The 26809-nt window shown below is 38.7% G+C and overlaps 1 protein-coding gene across 6 annotated transcripts in view; it reads right to left on the bottom strand.

The window, feature by feature from the left end:
• RNF13 (ring finger protein 13) overlaps positions 1–26809 on the bottom strand; it is a 140190-nt gene that overhangs the window by 11254 nt on the left and 102127 nt on the right. For all 6 annotated transcript variants that reach the window (XM_088839896.1, XM_055411885.2, XM_055411877.2 and 3 more), the window contains one exon: positions 25586–25679. In XM_088839896.1, the coding sequence (XP_088696022.1) occupies positions 25586–25679 (94 nt within the window). The remainder of the gene's footprint in view (positions 1–25585; positions 25680–26809) is intronic.

The raw sequence follows: 26809 nt of genomic DNA on the forward strand, positions 1-26809 counted from the left end.
ATTTCTGAACAAGTGACAAAGATGAAGAACACCAAGACAGGGAGATTTATGATGATCTTGTCCCCACAACACCGTACGTGAATGAGAGTGCTGACTAACTTTACAGACACTTCACCTGTGCCACAGCCTCAACCTGCTAATTTCTGTAGGTTTGACTACAGCTGTCTATGAAATACTTCCAAATGCCAAATTCCTTTTTTGTTTGTTGGCAAATATTTCCTAAATGTTACAGATTCCCATAACATAAACGTGAACAGTTCTTTTCAGTCGCTCAGTTGTGTTTGACACTTTGCAACCATGGAATACAGCACGGCAGGTTTTCCTGTCCATCACCAACTCTCAGAGCTTGCTCAAACTCACGTCCATCGAGACGGTGATGCCATCCAACCTTCTCATCCTCTGTCGTCCCCTTCTCCTGCCTTCAATCTTTTCCAACATCGTAATCGTTTTCAATGAGTGAGTTCTTTGCATCAGGTGGCCAAAGTATTGGAGCTTCAGCATCAGTCCTTCCAGTGAATACTTGGGACTGATTTCCTTTAAGATTGACTGGTTTGATCTCCTTGCAGTCCAAGGAACTCTCAAGAGTCTTCTCCAACACCACAGTTCAAAAGCATCAGTTCTCCGGCGCTCAACTTTCTTTATGGTCCAACTCTCACCTCCATACATGACTACTGGAAAAACCATAGCTTTGACTTGATGGACCTTTGTTGGCAAAGTAATGTCTCTGCTTTTTAATATGCTATCTAGGTTGGTCATAACTTTCCTTCCAAGGAGTAAGCATCTTTTAATTTCATGGCTGCAGTCACCATCTGCAGTGGTTTTGGAGCCCAAGAACGTAAAGTCTGTCACTGTTTTTATTGTTTCCCCATTTATTTGCCATGAAGTGATGGGACTGAATGCCATGATCTTAGTTTTCTGAATGTTGAGTTTTAAACCAGCTTTTCCACTCTCCTCTTTTACTTTCATCAGTTCAGTTCAGTTCAGTCGCTCAGTCGTGTCTGACTCTCTGCGACCCCATGAATCACAGCACGCCAGGCCTCCCTGTCCATCACCAACTCCCGGAGTTCACTCAAACTCATGTCCACAGAGTCGGTGATGCCATCCAGCCATCTCATTCTCGGTCGTCCCCTTCTCCTCCTGCCCCCAACCCTTCCCAGCATCAGAGTCTTTTCCAGTGAGTCAACTTGTCGAATGAGGTGGCCAAAGTACTGCAGTTTCAGCTTTAGCATCAGTCCTTCCAATGAACACCCAGGATCGATCTCCCTTAGAATGGACTGGTTGGATCTCCTTGCGGTACAAGGGACTCTCAAGTCTTCAACACCACAGTTCAAAAGCATCCATTCTTCGGCGATCAGCTTTCTTCACAGTCCAACTCTCATATCCATACATGACCATGGGAAAAACCATAGCCCTGACTAGACGGACCTTTGTTGGCAAAGTAATGTCTCTGCTTTTTAATATATTATCAAGGTTGATCATAACTTTCCTTCCAAGGAGTAAGCGTCTTTTAATTTCATGGCTGCAGTCAGCATCTGCAGTGATTTTGGAGCCCAAAAAAACAAAGTCTGACACCGTTTCCACTGTTTTTCCATCTATTTCCCATGAAATGATGGGACCAGATGCCATGATCTTTGTTTTCTGAATGTTGAGCTTCAAGCCAACCTTTTCACTCTCCTCTTTTACTTTCATCAAGAGGCTTTTGAGTTCCTCTTCACTTTCTGCCAGGCTCTTTAATTCTTCACTTTCTGCCATAAGGTCGGTATCATCTGCATATCTGAGGTTATTGATATTTCTCCCAGCAATCCTGACTCCAGCTTGTCTTCATCCAGCCTGGCATTTCACACTGATGTACTCTGCATATAAGGAAGGTGAAAATATAGAGCCTTCACGTACTCCTTTCCCAATCTGGAACCAGTCCATTGTTCCATGTCCGGTTCTATCTGTTGCTTCTTGACCTGCATACAGATTTCTCAGGAGGCAGGTCAGGGGGTCTGGTATTCCCATCTCTTTAAGAATTTTCCACAGTTTGTTGTGATCCACAGAGTCAAAGGCTTTGGCATAGTCAATAAAGCTGAAGTAGATGTTTTTCTGGAATTCTCTTGCTTTTTCTATGATCTAACGGATGTTGGCAATTTGATCTCTGGTTCCTCTGCCTTTTCTAAATCCAGCTTGAATATCTGGAAGTTCACGGTTCACGTACTGTTGAAGCCTGGCTTGGAGAATTTTGAGCATTACTTTGCTAGCATGTGAAATGAGTGCAATTGTGCAGTAGTTTGAACATTCTTTGGCATTGCCTTTCTTTGGGATTGGAATGAAAACTGACCTTTTCCAGTCCCATGGCCACTGCTGAGTTTTTCAAATTTGCCGGCATACTGAGTGCAGCACTTTCACAGCATCATCTTTGAGGATTTGAAACAGCTCAGCTGGAATTCCATCACCTCCACTAGCTTTGTTCATAGTAATGCTTCCTAAGGCTCACTTGATTTCACATTCCAGAATGTCTGGCTCTAGGTGAGTGATCACAGCATCATGGTTATCTGGGGCATGAAGATCTTTTTTGTATAGTTCTTCTGTGTGTTCTTGCCAACTGAATGTTTCTACTATATTCTAAACCTGCAAGAGTTCTTTTAGGATTTCAGGGTTTGGTACTGTGACTTACTAGAGTGATGAACCCACAGAAGTATTCTAACTTCCTTTCATGTTTTCAAATATAGTTGCATCTACAACTACGAAAAACTGCAGTAATTAGGATTTTTTTTCTTTCTAACATACATGTAATGCTTTGTCAAAACCATTAGAGTACAGTAATACACATAACAAATATAACTCTTTTTACTTTAGATGTTAAATTTCTTGATGATCAAAATATTCTAAAACAAAAATACAACTGGCTCAAACTTACGTTTACTGGGAAGGAAATGCAAGAATAATATTTATAAAGTTACATACTGTTAAGCTGCTTCAAGATTTTGGCAATTTTATTTATTTTTTCCATCATAAATGTTTAATGACTGAAGACAGATTGCACTAATATTTTACTTATGATTATTATTTAAGGGGTTGTTGTGTTTTCATAGTAATTGCTGCCATTTGTTGAGCTGTTGCTATGTGTCAGGCACTGTTACAAGCATTTGTCACACATCCTGATTTAAATCCCGGGACCCATCTTATGAAGTAGGTTTTTAGTCACATTTACACATGAAGGGATTGTGGTGAGGTAACTTGTACTGGATCACACAGCCAATAAATGGATGATCTAGAATTTCAGCCCAGGTCTATCAGACTCCAAAGTCCATGCAAGGTCTGAACCGTTATGCTGTATTGTCTTGTAGCACATGTGCTTTGAGTTTCACATTTAAATAATCCCCTTTGATTCACAGTGTAAAAAGAGTTAAGAAATAATCTTAAGCAGCCACTTATTAGAAATTAAAATGTTTCCAATTCATAAACCAGAGAATTTTCTTCAGACTGCAATACATGGAGAGGGAATAAAGATTGTTTTTTTAGTCTTGTCTTCCATGGTTTCATATTATTACAAATCTTTCAAGGATGCTACAAAGTAGTAGCTATATTCTACAATTTTAATCAAGGGTCAAACAAAACAAGGAAACAATTAAATGACTATTGAAGGAAAGAGTATTTTGTGGGCAAGTTCTTTTGGGGGAAATGTATTAGTGAATTGCTTCATTAATTAATTAGTAAGAATAAAAATCATTGTCTTAGAGACCATAAGGCTTCCCAGGTGGTGCAGTGGTAAAGAATCCACTTGTTGACGCAAGAGACATGGATTTGATCCCTGGATCGCAAAGATCCCTGCAGCAGAAAATGGCAACCCACTCCAGTATTCTTTCCTGGAAAATTACAAAAACAGAGGAGCCTGGCAGGCTACAGTCTATTGGGTTGCAAAGAGTTGGACACAACTGGCTGGCTGAGCACACACATGCACAGACCATAAACAAATCCATACAAGAAACTTAAATCCAAGCGTAGGTACTAGTATTAGCTTTGACCAAACTCCATTTTGGATAATTATTTTTCCCCCAAACCTAACTTTTCCCTATATTTTAAATAGTCATTTTGTATTATTGTTTATTGGTTCTAACTTGACAACATTATGCAGATTAACTACAATTGCACCCAAGATATTTCCAAACAGGAGCAAACAGATTTACAAATTTGCCATTATCCTAAAGTGAAAAACCAAAGTTAAAAGGGATTTTAGAATGGTAAATATTGTGCCAGACTTTGTAGTACTTAAAAAGCACTTCTCTGTATTAAGTACTAAAGGTTTTTTTTTTTTTCTTTCATTACTACTTTTAAGGTGACTAGGAAATCAAGATGGACAACACCCTTCCAGAGTCAACTTCAGCAAACTCAAATACTTAAGAGTCTAATCCAATAATTATTTTTCTTTTCCTTCAGTTCAGTTCAGCCGCTCAGTTGTGTCCGACTCTGTGACCCCATGAACCACAGCATGCCAGGCCTCCCTGTCCATCACCAATTCCCAGAGTTTACCCAAACTCATGTCCATTGAGTTGGTGATGCCATCCAGCCATCTCATCCTCTGTCGTCCCCTTCTCCTCCTGCCCTCAATCTTTCCCAACATCAGGGTCTTTTCCAATGAGTCAGCTCTTTGCATCAGGTGGCAAAAATATTGGAGTTTCAGCTTCAACATCAGTCTTTCCAATGAACCCTCAGGACTGATCTCCTTTAGGATGGACTGGTTGGACCTCCTTGCAGTCCAAGGGACTCTCAAGAGTCTTCTCCAACACCACAGTTCAAAAGCATCAATTCTTTGGCACTCAGCTTTCTTTATAATCCAACTCTCACATCCATACATGGCCATTACTGGAAAAACCATAGCCTTGACTAGACAGACCTTTGTTGACAAAGTGAAGTCTACTTTTTAATATGCTGTCTAGGTTGGTCATGACTTTCCTTCCAAGGAGTAAGCATCTTTTAATTTCATGGCTGCAATCATCATCTGCACTGATTTTGGAGCCCAAAAAAATAAAGTCAGCCACTGTTTCCCCATCTATTTGCCATAAAGTGATGGGACTGGATGCCATGATCTTAGTTTTCTGAATGTTGAGTTTTAAGCCAACTTTTTCACTCTCCTCAAGGAATTAAATGAAAAATTTTGAGCAGCCTCAGGTATACCTGAAGCTTAAAGTGGAGGAAGCAACAGGACACATTATTTTTGCTTAAAGCAGAATTCCTTCTAGATGACTTCTGCCTGCTGACCAGATTGAGCTAGTTTTTATTACAACTCTCAGTGTAGTAAAAATGTTTATAAAAAATCATACATAAAATTTCCTCCTAAACTGTATGTACAAGTTTGGTAAGAAAACATTGAGATCCCAAAAGAAATGTGAACAAAGGACAAGACAGGTTATAAAGGCAGAAATATCAACAGGTAATCTACTTGTATGCTGGTAGACTTGAACCATTAGGAAATTAGTTTTTTCTCAAAAATGTTCTGTCTCTTTGACATAGTGAATTGAGTTGGTGAGGGTAAGTACAGCTAGGGGTTGGGGGAAGATAAGAGAAGGGGGAAGTGGTAGATTAATGCTAGAAGGCAATTGATTTCATTTTCAAGTGGTAGTGATTGAAAAGCAAAGACAGGCTTGGGTAGTATTTGTAATTGTAATGTTTGTACTCAAAAGCCTGCTACTTACCTAGCTATGCAGACTCAGGTAATTTACTTGACCTTTCTGAGTCTCATTATCTTTTTCTATTAAATTGTCATGACAATACTTTTCTAATTGTGCTGCTCTGAGAACTAAATGAGATCAATTATGCAAGGCGCATGGTTTGCTTTTATACTATAGAATAGGTGTATTATATACTTATAAGATTAAGATAGAAAATTATCAATATTTTAATTGGATTCAGTGTCCATCCCAATCCAATTTACTACTCCTTAACTCGTTTGGTCGGAGAAGGCAATGGCAAGCCACTCCAGTACTCTTGCCTAGAAAATCCCATGGATGGAGGAGCCTGGTAGGCTGCAGTCCGTGGGGTCACTAAGGGTTGGACACGACTGAGCGACTTCACTTTCACTTTTCACTTTCACACATTGGAGAAGGGAAATGGCAACCCACTCCAGTGTTCTTGCCTGGAGAATCCCAGGGACGGGGGACCCTCGTGGGCTTCTGTCTATGAGGTCACGCAGAGTCGGACACGACTGAAGTGACGCAGCAGCAGCAGCAGCAGCAACTCGTTTGGTATAAATGACACTGATTTCTTCAGTGAGAAGTTAGTTAACAGACTGAAGGTATGGCTGTCTATAGCAGTCACATCTACAGGCAAATGATAAAGGTCAACAGTGTCATGATGTAAATCAGCCTGACCAACTCTCTCTCCTTCAGCCTGTCACAAGACTACAGTGCAGACCTTGGGCCTAAAGTAATAAAACAGTTCATTTTCAAGTCACTCAGGAAAACAGTGATCGCTGAGGAGCCACAGCCATTACAGTAGCTTCTACCTGACTTGGAACCTCATTAATTTACTGCTTAGTGGCCATTATAAAAAGTATTCAAGGAATTGAGGATATTCCCTTTTCAGATTCGTTTTTTAAGAGTAAATTCAGAGCATTTTCCTTTAAAATAGTTCAACAAGGAAGACATACCTACCACCATTGGTTGGACTGAACTCTGGTTGTAGATTCTTAAGTTATGAGGAGACAGACTATGTCTTTTCATCACTCTAGTGTTTAATACCATGCCCAGTAGACAATAGGCCCCCAAAAAACATATGAAGAGTAATATATGCCACAGAGCCTTTGTTTATGTCATGAGGGATGGTTAACAAGCATCTATCTCTCACCTAGACCTGGCACATGGACTCTCCCTGCTTCACAGCTGACCTCTACTCTGTTCTCCATTCACCAGTGTGACGATTCCTTTCCACAGTAATCTTAGCATGACGTTCTTCTGCTCAAAACCCATCCAGGTTTTACCACAACACAATAAAATCACAAGTCCTTCACTATGGTGTGATCCAGCTCCCCATGCATCTCTCTCATCTCTAACCACTCACGCTCTAAGCAACTGTATATATTCTAGTCACATGTTCTTTTTACTGTTCCTTGATTATATCAAACACACTGTTGCCTCAAGGCCTCTGAACTTGCTGTTCCTTCTCTGCCGCCAATGTTCTCCCCTCCCTCCTGCCCCCTCTGTTTATTCTCTCCCTTCATTTGGATCTCTTGCAGAATGTCCTTCTCAGAGAGGTCTTCCCTGTCTTATCTAAAATAAGATGTCCTGTCCATGTCCTGTCCCATGCCCTATTGCTCATTTGTTTTCCTTCATTGCACATCTTGGTATGTGACTTTACTGCTTTACTTATCTTTTTGCCCCCACAAAGTTCCACAAAGGCATGAGGGTTTTTTTTTCCATTTTATTTACTGCTGTTTCACTCCCACCCAGAACAGTGCCTGCTGCTGCTGCTAAGTTACTTCAGTCGTGTCCGACTCTGTTTGACCCTACAGATGGCAGCCCACCAGGCTCCGCCGTCCCTGGGTCCAGGCAAGAACACTGGAGTGCCATTTCCTTCTCCAATGCATGAAAATGAAAAGTGACAGAGAAGTCGCTTAGTCATGTCCGACTCTTAGCGACCCCATGGACAGCAGCCTACCAGGCTCCTCCATCCATGGGATTTTCCAGGCAAGAGTACTGGAGTGGGGTGCCATTGCCTTCTCCTGTGTGCCTAGCACACAGTAAAATCACTCAGTAAGTATCTGCTGGAAGAGTGTACAAATAACTACATAAGTTATTCCCAGAAAATCCTGATTTCTACCTGAAACTCATATCAGAGGACCTAATCAAATAGATCTAAGTACAAAAAGCTAATAATGTAGATAAATTCTGTATAGATCCTGACTGATGGAGTTAAAGTGGCCTGTCTTCCTACTTCCATGCTGAATATTCCGGCCAACTCTCAAGACAACAGAAGAAAATATGCAACAAAGTACATAAGGAATACTATGCTTGCACAGTGGCAATTCTCAACACTGTGTCTACTGACAAACAGAAGATATCCATGAAAAGGAGAGTTCATTGTACCAAGAGACACTAGAGAAGAGTGCTTAGAGAGGCACTAAGGGTCAAGTCTTAAGCTGAATTTTAAAAAACTAAGGAGGAAAAGACAGGATTGGGAAAGTAACAGTTGAAAGACTGTTGCAAAGAAGAAATAAACATGGAAACATGGCAAGATCAAAGTTATGCAAAGCTAGAAATAAAGAGCAGTGGGAAGTAAAGGTGGATGAGTTTGGTGGAGTCAAATTCTGAATTTTTAACACTGAGATGAAGACTTGATCTTGGCATCTCTTAGGCTGTAGAGGCCAACTGAAATCTTCCAAGCAGAGGAATACCTGATGTATGAAACAGCATCTTAAAAATTCTTCATAAGGGCACTGAAAGGACCTGGGCCTGGGATGTACAGGTCAGCTGCTGCTGCTGCTGCTAAGTCACTTCAGTCGTATCCGACTCTGTGTGACCCCATAGACGGAAGCCCACCAGGCTCCCCCGTCCCTGGGATTCTCCAGGCAAGAACACTGGAGTGGGTTGCCATTTCCTTCTCCAATGTGTGAAAGTGAAAAGTGAAAGTGAAGTCGCTCAGTCGTGTCCGACCCTTAGCGACCCCACGGACTGCAGCCTACCAGGCTCCTCCATCCATGGGATTTTCCAGGCAAGAGTACTGGAGTGGCTTGCCATTGCCTTCTCCGACAGGTCAGCTAGAGATGGTTAAACTGACCTAATGTTTAGTCCTCTCAAAAATCAAGCAATAAACTGATTTTGGCTCGCATGATAAAGTGACCAAAAGAAATTATCAGATCCAATAATCATTTTGGAAGAACAACTAACTCATTGCATTTGGAGACTAGACATAGGTAATAAAAGAGAAGGGGTAAATCGAAGATAAGACATGTAATCTTGTGTGATGGCTATTTTCATTTAACAGAAATTCAACAACTTTTAAGTGTTTTATTTGACATTATTAAGATATAGCATATAAAAGGAACAGGATAGGGGCTGGGAGAAAATTAACTGCATACAAGCTGGTAATTTTTTTTTAAATAGAAGAATTGGTAAATTAATTCTAAATGTTAAGGAAGTGGTTAATATTTTGTGACTGTTTTATCCTAAAATAATGTAACTACTACTAAAGACTAATTATAGCCTGAACAGTATGTGCGTAGCTTATTTAAGACTACAGTGTGTTCAAAATGTATCGATAATATCTCTGCAAAGACAGAGTATCTACTCTTCCTGGACCACACACTTTATTGTAATATAAGACATACAGTACAGGTTTGCTCTGATCTCTGAAAGTAGAGTGGCAACGAGAGAAGTCACTGCAATGAGAAGCCCATGCATCGCAGAAAGAGTAGCCCCCGCTCGCTGCAACTAGAGAAAGCCTGAGCACAGCAATGAAGACTCAGAGCAGTCATAAATAAATAAAAAATTTTAAAAATGACTCTCGAATAAACTATGGAGGTTCTCTTATTGTATATAGTTACAGACAGTAAGCTGCTATCTCTAACACCAAGCACAGTGGCTGGGCAAACAAAAGTTGACTAAATGCAAAAGGAATAATAGTTCTGAACATACTGAACTTGACTGTATATCCAGGCACAGATGTCTATTAGTTAACTGGATATATGGAACTAGTGCTCAAGAGAAAGGTGGGGGATAAAGTATGGAAGTCACCAGGAAATAGCTAACCAGGAAGAGGCAAGGGCTAAGGAGATAATCACCTGATATAAAGTCACATAGATCAAATGTGTGCTATTTTTTAAGCAAGCAGTGAACCAAAGAATAAACGGCAGCAAAGGAGATTCCCACTTTACAGAAGAAGAGGACTCAAAATACTGATGACTGACTATAGCAGTGTTCCAGATGCCTATCCCACCTGCAACCACCCAGCATTGAAAAACATGGCCTAGAACAGAAGTTACTGGTGGCAGTGAGTTGCATGTGTCAATTTTAGGGAAGCAGAAAAATGTTGAGACTTTCTGAGCCACAACCTTTTTTTTTTGAGGGCAGAGACTGCAAACTAACTTTATAAAATAACTCATTGCTTCTTTCAGAGCATAGCCACCATGAAACTAATAAACATTTGTTAAATTACTAAAATGAGTCTTAGAGGATGATCAGCCTATGAAAATTTGCTAATATAATATCATTTGGGGGAAAACATCTTTAAATAAAAAGTCAAACTATAGATCATGGATAATAAGCCAAATGAGGCAATATATATGTGAAAACATTTCCCATAACAGAGTACTGAAAAAACAAAAACTCAAGCGTCTAATTGTAAGAAATAATCTAGTAGGACACAAAAGAGACTCTCCTATGTAACAACTTCAGATTTCTTTTTCTTCAGAAGTTAAGACATCTTGAGTATTTAAGCTGGCCAATGAAACTGTAAAGACTTTATGGCTAGCATGATACTAAACTTGCTTAGTTTGGGTCTATAAGAATTTGTATTTGAAAAGACAAGGTTTTACATTACTTCTCAATTCTTTCAGCAAGTATTACCAGAGAGGGAGGTTAAGTGCTCAAGGCCACAAAATAAATCACTAAGAATCATGTCTTTTGGTTCCATATCCTGTATTCTTTCCACTGTAACATTTTGCTGATTTTCTAAAAGTTAACTGTTAACTTACTCACTGCTATGGGGTTCATAAGAACAACTTATTGATACATTACTTATAAGCCCCCACCCCTCCGACTAATAAAGTTTATCTGCGGTAGAAGGAAGACTAGTAACGAGCTACAGGAAAGGAAATGAGTTGTGATTTCGATGGCATTTTAGAGCTGTCTATAATTCCTAAAGTGGAATGATTCCTGCAGCAAGAAGAGATAAAATGATGAACATTCCTCACTGACTTCCACTGGATTTCCTTTTGGACATAGGATCTAGTGACAGCTAGTTACTTTCTTTCTCTACTTTTTTTAAATTAGAAAAGTTTCAAACATACACAAGAGTATAAAGGTATACCATTATACCAGGCTTCCCAGGTGGAGCAGTGGTAAAGAATCCGCCTGCCAATGCAAAAGACGCAGGTTCGATCCCAGGGTTGGGAAGATGCCCTGGAGAAAAAAACGGCAACCCCACTCCCATATTCTTGCCTGGAAAATCCCATGGACAGAGGAGCCTAGCAGGCTATAGTCCATGGGGTCACAGAGTAGGACACGACAAATACCATTACACCACCTCATGTACCATCATTGAGTTTCAACTTCTCTTCTTGCTAGATCTACCTCTGCTTTTTTTCCTGAAGTATTTAAAACAAATTCTGAGAGATATCATTTTACCAACACATACTTTAGTATGTATCTCTAAAAGATAAGGACTTTTAAAAGATGTAACCACAATACTATGATCATACCTAACAAAATGAATAGTAATTTCTTAATACCATTCAATACCCAGTGAAAGTGAAAGTCACTCAGTCAGATCCGACTCTTTGCGAACCCATGGACTATACAGTCCATGGAATTCTCCAGGCCAGAATACTGCAGTGGGTAGACTTTCCCTTCTCCAGGGGATCGTCCCAACCCAGGGACTGAACCCAGGTCTCTGTCACTGCAGGCAGATTCTTTACCAGCTGAGCTACCAGGGAAGCCCAAGGCATACTCAAATGTTCTCAGCTATCTCAAAACTCTTTCTGCAGATGATTTATTCAAACTAGGATCTAAACAAGGTTTAAACACTGCATCTGGCTGATGACTTATAAGTCTTAATCTAAAACTGTGTGTCCTGCCACCTTTGTATACCTTATTTGCTAAAGAAATAATCTCTCCTATAACTCTGCCTGCATTCGAGATTCAATTGATTACACAGCAGATTGTTAAGATGGCTACATTGTATCTTCAGACTAAAAATCCTACTGTCTCATTGACACCCTGAGCAAATTAGAAAAAAGGCAACTCAAGGTACATTATTGCTCTTTGCCCCCATGTAATTGTTACCACAAATACATAAATCTCTGATGATGAAGAATGAGTGAAAACCTCCCAGAGTTATGCAGTGTACAACCAGTACAATTGTATGTTGCAGCCTGGATTCAGAGTTCTTGGTGAGATAACTTCCCACAAGAAAGAAAAAGTGGGTGGGATTTCTTTTGGATAAACTAGTTTATTTCAGACTTTAAACTCGAAAGACAGAGAGAGCATCAGTTTTCAACACTATCATCATCCTTTGACAGTGGTGAACTTGATAGGCTTTTCATACTTCAAACTGTGTGGCCCCAAGCATCTGGACTAAAAAAGAATTCATGGTTAAAGTTTTTGGCAAAGGATTAATTAAAAAAAATTTTTTTTTAATGGTCTCCAATGCTGTGTTCATGTGAAAACCATTTTGATTTTATCCTTTTCATAATTATGACAAATAGTTTGACTTTTTCACAGACAAAATAACAACTATCAAAATGTATTTAGTCTGATACTCCTAAAAATTCATCCAGTGATTGGTTCTAGATTTCTCATAATTTGGCCTACAATGTAATGATCAGGTATGCTGATAACAAAGTTTTATACCATCAAACCTTTTGTGAAAATAAAAAACTACTGCCAATGGATACAACAGAGAGCATGTTAGCAAAGGTTTGGAACTCTAACAGTTCCTGGAAACTTTAATATTTTTAGGACAAGGGTAACTGAATTTAAATAGTTTGTGACAATTATAGTTTACAGCAAGAAGCAAATATCTGAATTCCTACTAAGTAAGTGCCATGCTAGGTATGAATGTTTTTAAAAGTTAAAAAAAAATACAGTCTATGCAAACAAAATATCTTTAAGATGCTGACTAATAACAAATAATTTTAAAATGTGAGGCCCATCTCATTAATATATTAGGAATTCACAAGAAAAGATGTATTAAGTCAAAATGTTTTCTAAACTACTAACTCAACAGTTAAATAAACCAGTGTGAGGTCTTTTAGTAAAATGTGGAATGACAGTTCCTTTTTGATTTATGCTCATTATTACGTCCCCAATGTTAGATAGAACAGTGTGTCTAGAGCACAGCAAGTACCCACTATGAATGAATGAATGATTATTTAAATCTGCAATTTACCATCTAAGTTAATGTATAAGTTACTTAAGGGCAGTGTTTTTTAAAATCAGTCTGTATAAATCAAAAATAATATTAACAGATAATTTTGTTGGTACTAAACTAAATGAAGACCTCATGAAGACAGGTAGATCTGATCAGACCCACAACTTTCTAAGAATACTGGATTGATCTGGAAATGTGTAAAGTAACAGAAATTCTCATTTACCTCTTGTAGGATGGTAAGTTGGTATAAACATTGTGGAGATTAACTTAGCACTATGCAGTAAATTTGATGATATACATAAATGCTATGACTCGGCCGTTTCACTCCTAGGTAAATATGCAACCTTGAGAAACATGTATAACCACGATGGTGTGAAGCAGAAGTAGTCATAGGATGAGAAGCACAGAGGGAGACTTCCAGGTTCTGGTCTGGCAGATAAGGGTCTTGGAAGCTATCACTCCTGTGCTCAGAAGGGAAAAGCTAAAAGAAGAACAAAAACAAACATCTGAAAACCAATAACTCTTTTTAGACCTGTTGAAGGACTCAGGTCATGGAGAAATCTCCTGCCCCCAAACTGGGCAGATAGATAAGCAGGCAGAGAGAATCACAACCTGCTGGAGCAGAAGCCCAGGAGCAGAAGACGCTGTGGGCAACAGTGCTGGATAGACAGTCCTTGACTGTGAGTGATACATGGCTGCTGCTCAGTGTGGATGTTTTTGACAGTTAAAACTCTAGGAGAAGGTTTCTAATCCAGCATATCAGAAGCTTAGAAGTCACCATTTTACGATAACAAGTAAAAAGCTAAGCAAACTGAAAAATCAATTCTTCTTAGCTCCATCAGAGAAATTAACTCACAGGGCAAACTGCTGCCCCGACCTCCCAAATTAGACACACAAACAGGTAGATACAGAGACCCACAGCTCATCAGAGCAGAAACCCCTAGAAGACGCATCCCCAGGGACCAGTACCAGGGCAGGGAGAACTAAACTGTAACTGATGAACTGCCAAAGGCCCAGTGTGTACAGTCTGAGAGGTTTAAACTCCAGCGGAGCCTGAACATTTTTTTGTGTGAGTTTTATCTTGTGGAGCTTTACCAGGTTCTCACAGTGAATAGAGAAGAAAAAGTCCCTCGGACTTCCGGCAGGGAAGGGGAAAAGTGGCCACTTTGAAGTATGCCAAGCATTCTGTTCTTCACAAGCCTGCCCTGAAGAATAAACTATCTTACCAGATCATAACCTACTGGGGTTTTAGGTTTCAGAGTCTAACCAACATGGAGGAAGGGAAAAACCCACCTTCAACCTTTCCAGCCATCAAGTCTCACTTAAAGGCTGGGGAAAAAACTGAGGCACTTGTGAAGTTCCCAGCCCAAAGCCACAGGCTCACTAAAAAAAAAGTCTTGAAAGAAGCTGGGGTAGGGGTGCAGGGGTGGGGGTGGGGGGAAGAGGACCTTACCTTTACAGGAACAAAGATAAGAATTATATCCAACTCTTCTCAGAAACCAGGCAACCAAGGGATCCTAAATAGTCAAACAATCTTAGAAATGAAGAACAAAGCTGGAGAACTTATACTTTCCGATTTCAAAATACAGTGCAAATCCAGAGTAATCAAAAACAGTGTGGTACTGGCATAAGGACAGACACAGAGATCAATGGAATAGATTTAAGAGTCTAGAAATAAACCCATTTATCTGGGGCAAATATTTTTGACAAGGGTAAATGACCATTCAAAGAAGAAAGATTAGTCACTTCAACTGGTGCTAGAGCTAGGACAACTGCATTTCCATATGCAAAGGAATAAAGCTGGAGCCCTACCTCACAATATATGTATAAAAATTAACTCAAAACTGATTAATGGCCTAATATGAGCTAAAACCATAGAACTCACAATGTATTCTTAACTATGACACCAAGAGCATAAACAAAAACAGGAAGAGAATTCATACTTCATCATAATTAAAAACCTTTGTGCTTCAAAGAATACTGACAAGGATGTAGAGGAATGAGAACCCCTGTGCATTGTTGCTGGGAATGTAAAACAATGCAGAAGCTTTGGAAGACAGTGCAGCAGTTTCTCAAAAAGTTAAACACAGAACTGCCATATGACCCAGCAATACTTCTCTTAGATACTTAAAAAACTCAATGCAGGAACTCAAATATACTTTTACATCAATTTTCAGTGTTATTCACAATAGCAAAAAGGTGGATGTTAACTCAGGTATCCATCAGCAGATAAAGGGATATACAAAATGTGGTAAAAAACACACCACATTATTATGGAAAGGAATATTACTGCTCCTTGGAAGAAAATCTATGACCACCTAGACAGCATATTAAAAAGCAGAGATATTGATTACTTTGCCGACAAAGGTCTGTCTAATCAAAGCTATGGTGTTTCCAGTAGTCATGTACGGATATGAGAGTTGGACATAAAGAAAGCTGATCGCCAAAGAACTGATGCTTTTGAATTGTGGTGTTGGAGAAGATTCTCAAGAGTCCCTTGGACTGCAAGGAGATCTAACCAGTCCATCCTAAAGGAAATCAGTCCTGGGTGTTCACTGGAAGGACTGATGCTGAAGCTGAAGCTCCAGTACTTTGGCCACCTGATATGAAGAACTAACTCATTGGAAAAGACCCTGATGCTGGGAAAGACTGAAGGCAGAAGGAGAAGGGGACGCCAGAGGATGAGATGGTTGGATGGCATCACCAACTTGATGGATGTGAGTTTGAGCAAGCTCTGGGAGTTGATGGACAGGGAAGCCTGTGGCATGCTGCAGTCCATGGGGTCACAAAGAGTTGGACATGACTAAGTGACTGAACTGATAAAAAGCAATGAAGTTCTGATATATCCTACACCACGAATAATCCTTGAAAACATTACACTAAATAAGATCCAGACACAAAAGGACAAATACTGTATGATTCCACGTATATGAAATATTTAGAATAGGCAAATTCACAGTGACAGAAAGTAGATTTACCAGAGACTGTTGGGAGGTAGGAATAGGAAGTAGTTGTTCAAGAGGTACAGAGTTTCTAGAGGGATGAGAAAATTTTAGAAACAGATAGTGGTGACAGCTGCAAAACCACTGTGAATATAATTAAAACCACTGAATTGTACCCTTAAAGATGTTTAAAATGACATATTTTATATACATACTTTACCAGAATAAAAAGATCTGTTAAAAAAAAGAATCTGGCCACAGATGTTATACCATTCCCAAAAATTAACTCAAAATAGAGCACAGACCTAAACAGAAAAGGCGAAACTGTAAAATCTGTAGATTACGTAGAAAATCTAACTGACCTTGAATTTGACAGTGAGTTTTTAGGTACAACACCAAAAGAATGAACTATGAAAGAAAAAACCAACAGGAGAGACTTCATCAAAATTAAAAACATCTTCTTTGAGGAAGACACTGTTAGAGTGAAAAGACAAGTCACACCCTGGGCAAAAATGTTTGCAAAATACATATCTGATAAAGGCTTGTTATATGAAATGTACAAAGAACTCTTAAAACCCAAATAAGAAAACAACCTGTCTTGGTCAATCTGGGCTGCCGTAACAAACCATAGACGGGGTGGTCTAAACAACATTTATTTTGCATAGTTCTGAAGGCTAGGAAATCCAAGATTAAGGGGCTGGCCAGTTTCATTCTGGTGATCACCCTCTTTCTGATTTGCAGATGGCTGCCCTCTTGCTGTATCCTCAGGTGAAAGAGGTATCATTTCTCCTATGTCTCTTCAAGTATGAAAGCACCTACTCCTATTCATGATGGCTTCACCCTCATGACCTAATCACTTCCCAAAGGCCCTACCTCCAGATATCATCACACTGGGTATTGTGGCTTTAACATGAATTGTGAAGGAACACAAACATTCAGTCAGGTATAAAACCCAATTAAAAAATGAGTAAAAGATCTCATCAAAAAGATATACAGATGGCAAGTACAAATAAGCATATAGAAGCTGCTCAACAGTATATGTATGAGATACCACTACATCACAATAAACTGTGGAAAATTCTGCAAGAGATGGGCATACCAGACCACCTGACCTGCCTCTTGAGAAACCTGTATGCAGGTCAGGAAGCAACAGTTAGAACTGGACATGGAACAACGGACTGGTTCCAAATAGGAAAAGGAGTACGTCAAGATTGTATATTGTCACCCTGCTTATTTAACTTATATGCAGAGTACATTCGGAGAAGGCAATGGCAAGCCACTCCAGTACTATTGCCTAGAAAATCCCATGGATGGAGGAGCCTGGTAGGCTGCGGTCCGTGGGGTCGCTAGGGGTCAGACACGACTGAGCGACTTCACTTTCACTTTTCACTTTCACACATTGGAGAAGGAAATGGCAACCCACTCCAGTGTTCTTGCCTGGAGAATCCCAGGGACCAGGGAGCCTGGTGGGCTTCCGTCTATGGGGTCACACAGAGTTGGACACGACTGAAGTGACTTAGCAGGAGCAGCAGCAGAGTACATTATGAGGAACGCTGGGCTGGAAGAAGCACAAGCTGGAATCAAGATTGCTGGGAGAAATATCAATAACCTCAGATATGCAGATGACACTACCGTTATGGCAGAAAGTGAAGAGGAACTAAAAAGCCTCTTGATGAAAGTGAAAGAAGAGAGTGAAAAAGTTGGCTTGAAGCTCAACATTCAGAAAACTAAGATCATGGCATCTGGTCCCATCACTTCATGGGAAATAGATGGGGAAACAGTGGAAACAGTGTCAGACTTTATATTTTTGGGCTCCAAAATCACTGCGGATGCTGATTGCAGCCATGAAATTAAAAGATGCTTACTCCTTGGAAGGAAAGTTATGACCAACCTAGATAGCATATTAAAAAGCAGAGACCTTACTTTGCCAACCAAGGTCCGTCTAGTCAAGGCTATGGTTTTTCCCGTGGTCATGTATGGATGTGAGAGTTGGACTGTGAAGAAAGCTGATCGCAGAAGAATTGATGCTTTCAAACTGTGCTGTTGGAGAAGACTCTTGAGAGTCCCTTATACTGCAAGGAGATCCAACCAGTCCATTCTAAAGGAGATCAATCCTGGGTGTTCATTGGAAGGACTGATGCTAAAGCTGAAACTCCAATACTTTGGCCACCTCATGCAACGTGTTGACTCACTGGAAAAGATTCTGATGCTGGGAGGGATTGGGAACAGGAGAAGGGAACGGCAGAGAATGAGATGGCTGGATGGCGTCACCGACTCGATGGACATGAGTTTGAGTGAACTCCGGGAGTTGGTGATGGACAGGGAGGCCTGGGGTGCTGTGATTCATGGGGTCGTAAAGAGTCGGACATGACTGAGCGACTGAACTGAACTGAACTGACACAGCTATTAGAATAGCTACAATACAAAACACTGACAATACCAAATGCTGGGGAGAATGTGCAGCAATAGAACTCTCAGTTATTGTAGGTGGGAGCGCAAAGTAGTAGAGCCACTGTGGAAGAGTTTAGCAGTTTCTTATAAAGCTAAAGACAGTATTACCACATGATCCAGCCATCATGCTCCTTGTTGTTTACCTAAAATGTATTGAAAACTTATGTCCACACAAAAATATGCACACAAAAATTTACTGCACCTTTATTCTTAACTGCCAAAACTTGGAAGCAACTAAGATCTTCTTTAATAGACAAATGGATAAACATAGTTTGGTACAGCCATACAATGGAGTATTATTCAGCAATAAAAAGAAATGACCTATCAAGCCACAAAACATGAAGGAAACTTATTCACACATATTTGCTACTTCAACTATATTGTTGCAACTGTTGACAGTCTGCAACACATATAGAGAGGGTAACACATCAGTTGGTGCCAGCAGCTTGTGGGAAGGAAGGAGAAAGGGGTGAATGGATGGAGCACAGGGGATTTTCAGAGCAGTGAAATTATTCTGTATGATATAATTATGGATATATGACATGATATTTGTCAAATGCATACAATTTGTCAAAATGCATAGAATTATACAACGCAGAGAGTGAACCCTAATGTAAACTATGTACTTTAGTTAATAATATATCAATATTTACTCATCATTTGTAATAGGTGTACCACACAAATGAAAGAGAATAATATTAGGCTATTTTAAGAAGGGGAGGGGCATGTAGGAGACCTCTATACTTTCTACTTAATTCTTCTATAAACCTAAAACTGTTCTAAAAATCTATTAATTAAAAAACGAAAGTATATTTTTAACAAAGCCAAGACACTGTGTTATTCTAAATGTCAATGTCATCTAAGACAAAGGCTAAAGAACAAGTCCAAATTAAAGAAACCCAAAGAAATAGAACTACAAGCAATAAATGATACCAGCCTGGATACGAATATTATAAAGGAACCTACTGGAACAAACAACTAAACTAGAAAAAGAACAATGAATTAGATTAAAATAGCCCATCAACAAATATCCTATAGTTGGTGACTTAAATGCAGTACCACGAAAGAATCTCCTTATTCTTAAGAATCCACATGAAAATATTTAGACACAAAGGATCATGATGTATATAACTTACTCTCAAATTATTCCAATGAAAATTTTACATACATATATAAAGAAGGAGAGCAAAAATGATAAAGCAATAGGTTGCAGCCAAAACCTCATGTCTACTCAGAACTTGTGGATGTTACCTCATTTGGATATAATTTCTTTCCAGATGTATTCAAGTCAAGATGAGGTTTTAATGGATTTGGGTGTTGTTATAAGAAATGGAAATTCAGACACTCACATACATACACACGGGGGAAAGCCATGTGAAGATGGAGGCAAGAGATTAGAATTCTGCTGCCACAAGTCAAGGAAAGCCGGGAACTGCCAGCAAACACCAGAAACAAGGCAGGGCCAAGGAAGAATCCTTCCTCAGAGTAGGAAGAAAAACAACATTGCCAACACCTTGATTTCAGAATTCTAGCTTCTAGAACTGTAAGAAAATAAATTACTCTTTTTTAAATTACTTAATTTGTGGTACTTTATTATGGCAACCCTATGGAAAATAATACTGTTAAGTAATACGTGAATCTGAATAAAGGGTATATGGGTGTTTTTGGAGAAATCATGCAAAGTTTTTTTTGTCCTCTTAACAAAGTCTTTCTCAGAACAAAAGTTTTTAAACTTTGAAGCAAAATTTTTCTAAGCTTAAAGATGAATACAATAGGACCAAGAACTTGAATAGAAATTTCTCCAAAGAAGATAGACAAATAACAGTAAACACATGATAACATACTTAACATCACTAATCATCAGGGAAAGGCAAGTGAAAACTACAATGAGATACCATGTCACATCCATTAGGATGACTACTATCAAAAAACAAAAACAGAAAATGACAGTGTTAGCAAGGATGTAAAAAAACTGGGAGCCTTGTGCCGTGCTGGTGGGAATGTAAAATGATGCAGTCACTATAGAAAATAGTATAGCTTTCCTCAGAAAATTCAACAGAGCATTACCATTTAATCCAGCCATTTCACTTCTGGATATACACCCAAAAGAACTGAAAGCAGAGACTGACAGATGTCCCTCTATGTTTAATAGCAGCATTATTCACAATAGCACCTAGGTATCTATCAACACATGAATGGATAACAGTATGTGGCATATACATAGAATATTATGAATGCTACTCAGCCTTAAAAAAGAAAGAGATTCTGACATATACTACAACATGGATGAACCTACAGCATGGATAAACCTTGAGGACATTATGCCAATTCAAGCAAGCCAGTTACTTATTATTCTACTTAAAATACTAGAGGGTTTCCCTTGCAGTTCAGCTGGTAAAGAATCCACCTGCAATGAGGGAGGTCTGGGTTCGATCCCTGGGTTGGGAAGATCCCCTGGAGAAGGGAAAGGCTACCCACTCCAGTACTCTAGTCCATAGGGTCGCAAAGAGTCGGACACAACTGAGTGACTTACACTTCACTACATGATTCAGTTCAGTTCGAATAGCCAAATTCATAGAGATAGAATGCAGAATGGTAGTTGCCATAGACTGTTTAGGGGGGAAATGGAGAGTTACTGTTTACTGGGTGCAGAGTTTCCATTTGGGATGATGGAAAAGTTCTGGAGATGGATGGTGGTGATGACTGCACATGTGAATATAGCTTATGTCACTGAACTTTACACTTAAAAATGGCTAAAATGATAATTTTTATGTTATGTATATTTTATTACAAAAAATACAATAACTCTCTCTCTCTCTATATATATATATATATATTTGGAGGTAGGGTGGCCTTGACAGGCTGATTTACATAGAAATGCAAAGTGTCAAGAATAGCTAAAAAATTGTTGAAGAGCAAGGCAGGAGGACTAACTTGATCAGAATATCAAGACTTACCATAAATCTATAGTAACTGAGATAAGAATAAGACTAACAGAAGTCCAGAAACAAACTCACACGCATGGACACTTGATTGTGTCACAGTTGACCGGCACTACGAACACTGTATGTTTAATAGCTCTAGGACAACTGTATATACTTACACAAAATATCAAATTGGAAACACATTGGGCCCCCATTTTACAGAATCAATTTAGACAGACTAAATGTCCAAACATGAAAGGCAAAATTATAAAGCTTTCAGAAGATAATATCCATATAATCTTAGAGTATAGAAGAAGTTCTTTTAAAACATGAAAAACACTACTATAAAAGAACTTTAGTCCTGTGAAAAAAATAAGCAACGAAACCGGAAGACAGTTAGGACACATAAAATCAGTGAAAACTGATTCACCAACACACCCACAACTCTTGGTGGGGGTCGGGGGATGTTGTGCGAATATCTGCAGAATTCCTCCTACATGTAAAAAGCATGGGAGGACAACCCAACAGGAAAATAACATGAAAGGTGCTTCATGGAAGTGAAAATCTAACTAGTAAATAAAAACAGGCACTTCACCTCACTGATGAGGGAAATGTAAATTAAAACCACTATGAGCTATCTTCATAAACCCATTGGATTGGCTAAAATTTAAGTCTGTCAGTACAAAATACTGGTTCAGATGTGAGGTAAGAGGAACTCCTATACATACTGATGGGAATATAAACTGTTAACATCACGTTGAAATAGATTTGATATTATCTACTAAAATAGAAGATATGTATATCCTATGAGCCAGCTAATCTACTTCTAGGTATGTACTCTATAAAGAAATCCATGCTCATATATACCAGGATATATGTACAAGAATATTCTTAAAAGTATGGTCTGTAAAAGTGAAAAAGTGAAAGTGAAGTCACTCAGCTGTGTCCGACTCTTTGCAACCTCATGGACTGTAGCCTACCAAGCTCCTCCTTCCATGGGATTTTCCAGGCAAGAGTACTGGAGTGGGTTGCCATTTCCTTCTGCAGGAGACCTTCCCGACCCAGGGATTGAACCCAGGTCTCCGCATTGTAGGCAGACGCTTTACCATCTGAGCCACCAGGGAAGCCCATGGTCTGTAAAGATCCCCCCAAACTGGGGAAACAGAACATTGTATATCAACTGTACTTCAATAAAAAATAAAAAACAAAACAAAAACCCAACTGTTTATTAATAGTAAAATGGATAAACAATATACAATGAAATGACACTGAATGAACTACACATACATGCAATAAAGTGGGTTAACTGCATCCAAAAAATGTTAATAAAAGAGGAAGAACCAAAGAATACAATTCAAGAATAGGAAAAACTGTATCATATTGTTTTGGAATCCACACATAGGTGATAAAACTTAAGAGAAAGACAATGAAATGATTATCTTAAGCCAGCATGGTGATTACTTCCAGTGAGGAGGAAAGGATTATAGTCTAGAAGGGGACACAGTAGTTTCTGCGATACTAATAAGGTTCTGTTTCTTGAACTGGACAGTTTCAGAAAAATGTCTTATCTACTTTTCTGTATACACATTATACTTCACATTTCTAAAAAATGTGAAGGTATAGTAAGGATAAACACCACTCCATAAAGATGAACGTGGCTACAGAAAAACACAGTTATGCTGATTGGTTCATAACTATTAACCTGAAAGGGAGGTTCAGGCTCCCAGGCAATCATATTTCCCTATTCCATCTGCCCATCCACTCTCTTCTATATTATTGTAGAATAATATACTATACCTTTCTGTCCTTAAACCTCCAACATCTCCTCCCCTATCCTATCTTTTGGCTGATGATTCTGTTTCCTACTTCACTGAGAGCCATGGAAGTGAAGAACGCTTCCACAGCCTGACCACCATAAACACTACCAGGATTTTGTGCCCACATATTCTGCTTTCCCTTAGCTTAGCTCTCCATGTGCCTATCTACGGCCAATCCACCTATTTGTACACCAGATCCCATGCCTTCCTGCCTTTGCAAAGACATATATTATAGCAGTTCTCCCATCTATCCCCTACATCAATTTTCTTCAGCAAATATGCTATTACTTCTCAATGAAATTTCCCCTACCCACTACTACACCATTTCTTTTTTCTCCTTTATAAGTTAAATTTCTTGAAAAAGTTGTCTATAGTTAATATTCCTCTCCTTCCATGTTCAAAGCCACCACTGGGTTTGAAATAATCAGGTTTTTGGACTGATCACTCTGTCAAAACTGCACATGATGATAATCAACAATCAATCAGTTCTCATCTATCTATCAGGAACACTTGACACAGGTTATCAATCACTCTTTACTCTTTAGAGACTGGTATCACCTGGTTTCTGGTAAACCACTATTTTCTGATTTTCCCCTGTATAACTAACTGGTCACTCCTTCTTGGTCTCCACTGCTGATTCCACTTCTTCCTTACTCAGTGTTAGGCTGCCCCAAAATGTCTTTGGTATTCTTCTGTCCATTTATACTCATTCTCTTGGTAATATCATCAGTCTCATGATTTATATACATATTTATACCAATACTTCCAGTTGAGTAATGAAAGTCCTGATTCATTCAAATGTTTAACAGATATCTGAGATTCCACATATGCAAAACTGATTTCTCAAATTTCTCCCCAAACCTGCACCACCATTTATTAACCATCCTTATTTCTTTAAGGCAATGCCGTCCTTCAGGTGCTGAAACCAAAAAATCTGGAGTTGTCCCTTGTTTCCTCTCCCCACATCTAGTCATCAATAAATCCAGTAATTCCATTTTACAAATATATTCATCTCTACTGTCACCACTCAAGTCCAAGCCACATTCATCTTTCACGTGGTATTACTGCAACAGCCTCCTATTTGTTCTCTCCACTCACACTTCTGACCGTCTACATCCTATTCTTAACACAGCAACAAGAAAAATCCACTTAACTTTTAATTTAGATCTTATCTTTTCTCTGCTCAAAATCCGAAAATGGCTACTCATATTACGCAGAAGAAAAGCCAACTGTGCATGCTCTTTTTCAGCCCAGGACAACAGCAACATCATTCTTTTTTTACTCTCACTCCCCGACCACCCCCTTGCCCCCCCTGTTTTAGAAAACACAAAATAAACACATAAAATGGAGCCTTAAAAAGTGATTCCTAAAACCAGTCCTCAAATTGGCCTATGGATAACTTTTAATTAATCCACACTGTATGATGACAGTTCACTGCATTTTTATAAATGTTGATATTTATTTAACATGTGATTTTCCTATTTTTTTGTTGTTAAACTTTATATTTTTCATAAAGTAATGGTTATTATATTTGGTAGGTTTTCTGAATAGTTACTTGAAAAAATAAAAATTTTGCAGAATTAATTTTTTTAATTGAAGTATAGTTGACAGAATTATTAATGCCTTCTCGTTTTCTCCTTTCCACTCTCTATGCATTTTCTCTACTGAATTAAAAAACAGAACATTTTTACTGGCATAGAAATTGAAAATTCTAGGGAACTCCTGGCCAAAAAGATTTAATAAGCATGTACTGGCACTGAAAGCTCACTAAGCTTAAGCAGGAGAAACTACATTAGCTAGAGTATTAGACCCCTCCCCAGCTCTATCAGTACTGGCGAAGTGACATTAAATTTTTTGCCTTTCTGACTCTCTATTTCCTCATATACAATAACCATTATGGTACCCATTTCATCGGAATATGAAAATTAAAATGAGATGATATATTTAAAATACATCAATACTTAACAGCTATCCTATTGTGTTTAGTTAATCCAACACTATGTGTGTTTAGTTAACACAGTGATAGGGAGGAGAGAGAGTAGGAGGAGGAACAGTGGGAGCAGATCACCTGGTGCAGAGAAATATTTTATCCACTGATGTTTTGAACTTCTGGCACATGGGGATAATAAAAAGCATTTTGGTCAGTTTCATTATCGTTTTTAAAATCTCTGAATACCATGTACCCACCCCTGCCTGACTGTTCCTGCCTTTACCAGGATAAACCACAGCAAAAGACGACCTTCTACATTCACTCATTAATTACCAAATGAGAATTAGGCATAGGGTAGAGCAAGGACTCAGCAGGGAGTATTAAAGTATGATCATCATGTATTATTAAATAAACTAATAATACATGGTGGTTACTTAGAAAATAATCACTTACCTTTTTTGAATTTATGTACAGGGAGTTTCTTAAGTTGATCTTTACGAAGTCGGTTTCTTCTAGCTCTATGCCTATCCTGGACAAATTTTGTGATCTACAAATAAAAGAGAAATATAAAGGGAATCAGATATTAAACATGCAAATAGAAAATTACTATTAAAATAATAAATGCCTTTTAAGTTTCTAGATAGCTGCTACAAATCAATTTATTTAAACCCTAATCACAAGGTTTATTAGCTAAAATATCTATGATTAGATGTATTGACAAGTTGTATTGAAATCTGTCAATTGGAGGGTTGAAATTTCTATGTTACAAACTAATAAAATTTTCAAATTTTATAATAAGTATTGTATATGAGGAAATAGAGGGTCAGAAAGACAAAAAATTTAATGTCACATTGCCAGTCCCGACAGAGCTGGAGAGGGGCATGGGTCTAACACTATAGCTCTATCTTTTATTATTAGTGGTTGCTGCTGCTGCTAAGTCACTTCAGTCGTGTCCGACTCTGTGTGACCCCATAGACGGAAGCCCACCAGGCTCCACCGTCCCTGGGATTCTCCAGGCAAGAACACTGGAGTGGGTTGCCATTTCCTTCTCCAATGTGTGAAAGTGAAAAGGGAAAGTAAAGTCGCTCAGTCGTGTCCGACTCAGCGATCCCATGGACTGCAGCCTACCAGGCTCCTCCATCCATGGGATTTTCCAGGCAAGAGTACTGGAGTGGCTAGCCATTGCCTTCTCCACTAACCATTATTAGTGGTTAGCCCATAAATTATCTTTTGAATTTTTATTCACTGACATAAATTATCTTTACTTTACTCTGATAGAAACATTATAAATAACATGTAACTATTTGTTTGCAAAAATATAAATGGTAGACTCTAGGTTACAAAGACTTCACTAAATCAAAACTGGGAGAGCTGAAATTTCTATAAGTTACAAACTAATAAAACTTTCAAACATAACAGGCATTAAACTGCACTTTCAGTGGTTCTAGTAGCAAAATGGACAGAACACTGATTACCTGTATTATAAATATACAGAAATATCAGATAAAATACACAAAACATTAAAAAATATAAATTGCTATGCTTACAAGAATAAAATACATGGGGTCAGAACCAAATGCCAAAAACAACATTCACAAAAGAAAATTCTGACAGGTTTGACTAAATCAGTAGACTTATGTCTACATCAGTGACTTCCTACTCAAAAGATATTGTTTA

The sequence above is a fragment of the Moschus berezovskii genome, chromosome 1 (genome assembly GCF_049115385.1).
Source record: "Moschus berezovskii isolate FMDL1 chromosome 1, NW_MosBer_1.0, whole genome shotgun sequence".
In the NCBI taxonomy this organism is placed as follows: Eukaryota; Metazoa; Chordata; class Mammalia; order Artiodactyla; family Moschidae; genus Moschus; species Moschus berezovskii.